At 44.6% G+C, this 3,621-nt stretch overlaps 1 protein-coding gene across 1 annotated transcript in view; it reads right to left on the minus strand.

Annotated features, from left to right (window-relative positions):
• The window catches only part of LOC107105230 (zinc finger protein 182-like), an 18,280-nt gene that overhangs the window by 10,596 nt on the left and 4,063 nt on the right, over positions 1-3,621 (minus strand). Inside the window, exon 2 of the mRNA XM_015405355.1 lies at positions 981-1,989. Within this exon, the coding sequence (XP_015260841.1) occupies positions 981-1,989 (1,009 nt within the window). The remainder of the gene's footprint in view (positions 1-980; positions 1,990-3,621) is intronic.

Here is a 3,621-nt window from a genome sequence, read left to right on the forward strand (position 1 = left end):
ATTTAGACACGGTTTTATTTGACCTAAGCACCAAGCATCAGGCCAAAATTAAATCATCTCCATGTTTTCTTATGTTTAGGCAGAAAACCTAGATATCAATCCCAATTCCCTGAAGATTACAGGGTGAGCTTCAGTCACCAAACATACTCCTGTGTTAATTAGTTTTAGTTTTTCTTTTCATATCGTACAATTCTTCAACTTAAGTTGATATCTTATTTTTTTCAAAGGTTGACAACGGGGTGCTGCACAACTTGACTATCAAGGAGATAAAAAAAAATAAACAAAAATAAACATGGATCATTTGAGAAGCATCACAGAAGAAACACCCAAGGTACCCTGTAGGTGTAATGAAGTTCCACTGTCCACTATGCCACAGACAGCCCCTCTATGTCACACAGTGGACTTTTGCATGTGGATGATAGTAAAAATATTGGGCATGAGTTTTTTTTTTTTTTGCTGCATTACTTTGAGGCGCTTGGTTAATTCCGTTTAAACCAAGCGGAAACACATCAAATTCAAAGTTCCTTTGTTGCAAACTTCCAAAAGTTTGCCTAAAATTTGCATTTCAGTTGGTTTTAAACACGGGTACTGACTTCTATGCTGCAAAATGAACGAGTCTCCCTTCTGAAATCTGTTAGCAGACAGCTATGAAAATCAAAAGCTAGAGAATTCATGGACTTCCTTGTAGAGAACAAAACAAATCAGAGAACAACAGATATATTTGATCAGGTTTTTGCCACATTTGTTGCCTAACAACAACTTTTATCTTTGCCAGCTTTAAGGGGAGCTCAGACTGTAAAGCCAGGCACTGGGTACATCACTCATTAGTGACAGATCTGACTCTCTCTTTACATAGGACAGTTTTTTTAGGTGTCAGGTGGCCACAGTACACCTCAATACATCTCAAATTAACTAATACTTGGGTTAAAACCTACGCAGTTCCTTTAATATCGGACGGACATTGACATGGGTTAGCTTACGCCTTCCCTGTGTGCTTCTTCATGTGAGCAGTCAATTCGCCATTCGTGCAGAAGCCCTTTCCGCAAGTAAGACATGAGAAAGGTCTCTCCCCTGTGTGGGTCCTCATGTGATAGATCAGGAGGCAATGCCGAGACAAGCGCTTACCACAGAGCTCACACTCGAAAAGCTTCCCAGTGTGAGCTCTCATGTGAACATTTAGATCGCCCTTCCGTTTGAAACCTCTTTCACAGATTTTGCAGGAGAAAGGTTTCTCGCCCTCATGGGTGGTGGTGTGTTTTTTCAGAGCGCTCCGGCGAAAAAAGGATTTTCCACAGGTGCCGCATGAGAAAGGCCGCTCGCCTGTGTGCACGCTCATGTGGACTCTCAAACTGCTCCTCAGGCTGAATTTCTTTCCACAGGTTTTACAAACGAATGGCTTCTCTCCCGTGTGTGTTCTCATGTGGTTCACCAGACTCCGACGCACACTGAAGCCTTTCCCACATGTAGGACACACAAATGGCTTCTCCCCGGTATGAGTCTGAAGGTGCTTTAACAGGCGGCACTTTGGCGAAAAAAATTTCCCACAGATCTTACAGAACAGATCCTCCTCAGCATCAGGTCTTTTCGGACCTTCACCCTCTGGACCACCTCTGTTCTCTTCGCCTGGATTTGTTCCTTGTGTCCCACTCCATCCTGCATCTTCTTCAGTGCTACCCTGCTGATCTCGGTTCTCTGGTTCTGAACGACTCACCATGAAGATCTTGGTTTCCTGCTTCAGTACAAACTGCTCTCCTTCTTGACTGATGAACATATCATTCTGTTCTGCTCTTAGTTCTTCCTCTTTTCTCTGAAGAGTTTCCGGTTCTCCCTGTTCCATTTTTAATTGCAAAGAAATAAACTCATCCTGCTCTTCTTTCACCCATACAGGTTCTGGTTTCTCCAGATCCAGTCTGCCGTCTCTTTCCAGGTTGTTGAGCAGTTGGTCATTGAGCCGCTTCTCCTCCATCCCAACATGGTTCTGCTGGAATTCTGGACAGGCAGAGAGACACAGTGAGATGAGGATTTATGTGAACAATTCAAAACAAAACGTCTCTTTTTTCCTATACCGTATTTTCACGACTATAAGGCGCATATAAACATCTTTTTTTTCCCTCAAAATGTGCGGTGCGCCCTATGTGTGTTGTTTCTACGGACGTTGTTGAGACCACCATGAGAACGTTAAAGGGGGAAGTGTGGGTGTGGATTGTGTATAAAAGAACAGGTATGCCCTTTATGCAAAACTCCTCATTGAGGAGATGATGAAAGAGTGGCTGAGGCAGGTGTATGTAAGGAGACAAGGTGGTTTTTTCCACGCATCACCACCGCTGTTAATCTGTGACTCCATGCGTGCCCATCTCACAGCTGATGTGAAAAACATGGTGAAACAAATGAACGCTGTGCTTGCTGTTATTCCGGGAGGTCTGACAAAGGAACTTCAACCGCTCGACATCGGTGTGAACCGGCCGTTCAAAGTAATGCTGCTTTCACACCGGACGCAGCTGGCGCGGCAGAAGCAGCGAGTTTACATGCAAAGTCAATGGTTGACGCGCGTCAAGGCGCAGCAAAAGGTCCCACAGAGCGTTTTGAGCAGCAGGCGCAGCGCGTTTTGAGCAGCTGAAGCAGCGCGTTGGGAGCGTTTAAGCATCTGACGCGGGTGACTCGCCGCAAACGCGCTGCTGCTCGAGATGGAAAAATTTAAAATTTGCTGCTTGATGCACCGCATCAACCATCTGGGAGCTGACAGCGGGACAGACACAACGCTGATGACACTGAGCGCTGTGATCACTCCTCTGAAACAATTTATTGACGCCTAAATTAACTTAAAATGCTGAAACCTGCCGACAGAATATGTTGGCTTTTATTATCCTGGTGCCTGCAGTTTGGATTATTTAGATGAAAAACACCTACCAGCCGTCGAGGTAAACTGCGAGGAGGCGACCCGTTTTCAGGTGGATTTTCACACTTAAAAACATATTAAAACTACTTTATTCTCACTGATCACAGCAAATATAGCTGCAAGGCAAAGATAGGATAGAGAAGCTCCGCCCAACACGTGTCAGACACACTTTTGCACCGCGCAGCCAGAGCAGCAAAGCTGCTTGAGCCGCGCGTAAGAACTAACTGGTACAATCTAAACTGCAGGCAGCAGGATAATAAAGCGGACATATTCTGCCGGCAGATTTCTGCATTTTAAGTTCATTTATGCGTCAATAAACTGTTTCAGAGGAGTGATCATAGCGCTCTGTGTCATCAGCGATATGTCTGTCTCACGGCCAGCTCCCAGGTTTGTTTAATACTTTGTAATAAATACATGAATAAAACACAAACATACTCATTTTTGCTTCCACTCTATTTTTAAATAAGCAGTAGAGGTATTTAAACGTAGTAGAGGACATGTACCTGTATATAAAACCCGCGCCCTATAGTCCGGTGCGCCTTATGTGTGTGTTAACCCATTTAGGCCGGGAAAGCATTACCGCATTTCTACCATTCAAGCCGGGGGCGCTGTTGCGTAATTCTACCATTGACGCCGGGAGAGCATATAAGTCAAGCAAGAAGAAAGATGTTTTTTTTCAAGCAAACATGGAGGAGTCTGACAGAGAAGAGTTGTCGGAAGGCAGT

The sequence above is a fragment of the Cyprinodon variegatus genome, unplaced genomic scaffold (assembly GCF_000732505.1).
Source record: "Cyprinodon variegatus isolate N-32 unplaced genomic scaffold, C_variegatus-1.0 Scaffold2177, whole genome shotgun sequence".
Lineage (NCBI taxonomy): Eukaryota > Metazoa > Chordata > Actinopteri > Cyprinodontiformes > Cyprinodontidae > Cyprinodon > Cyprinodon variegatus.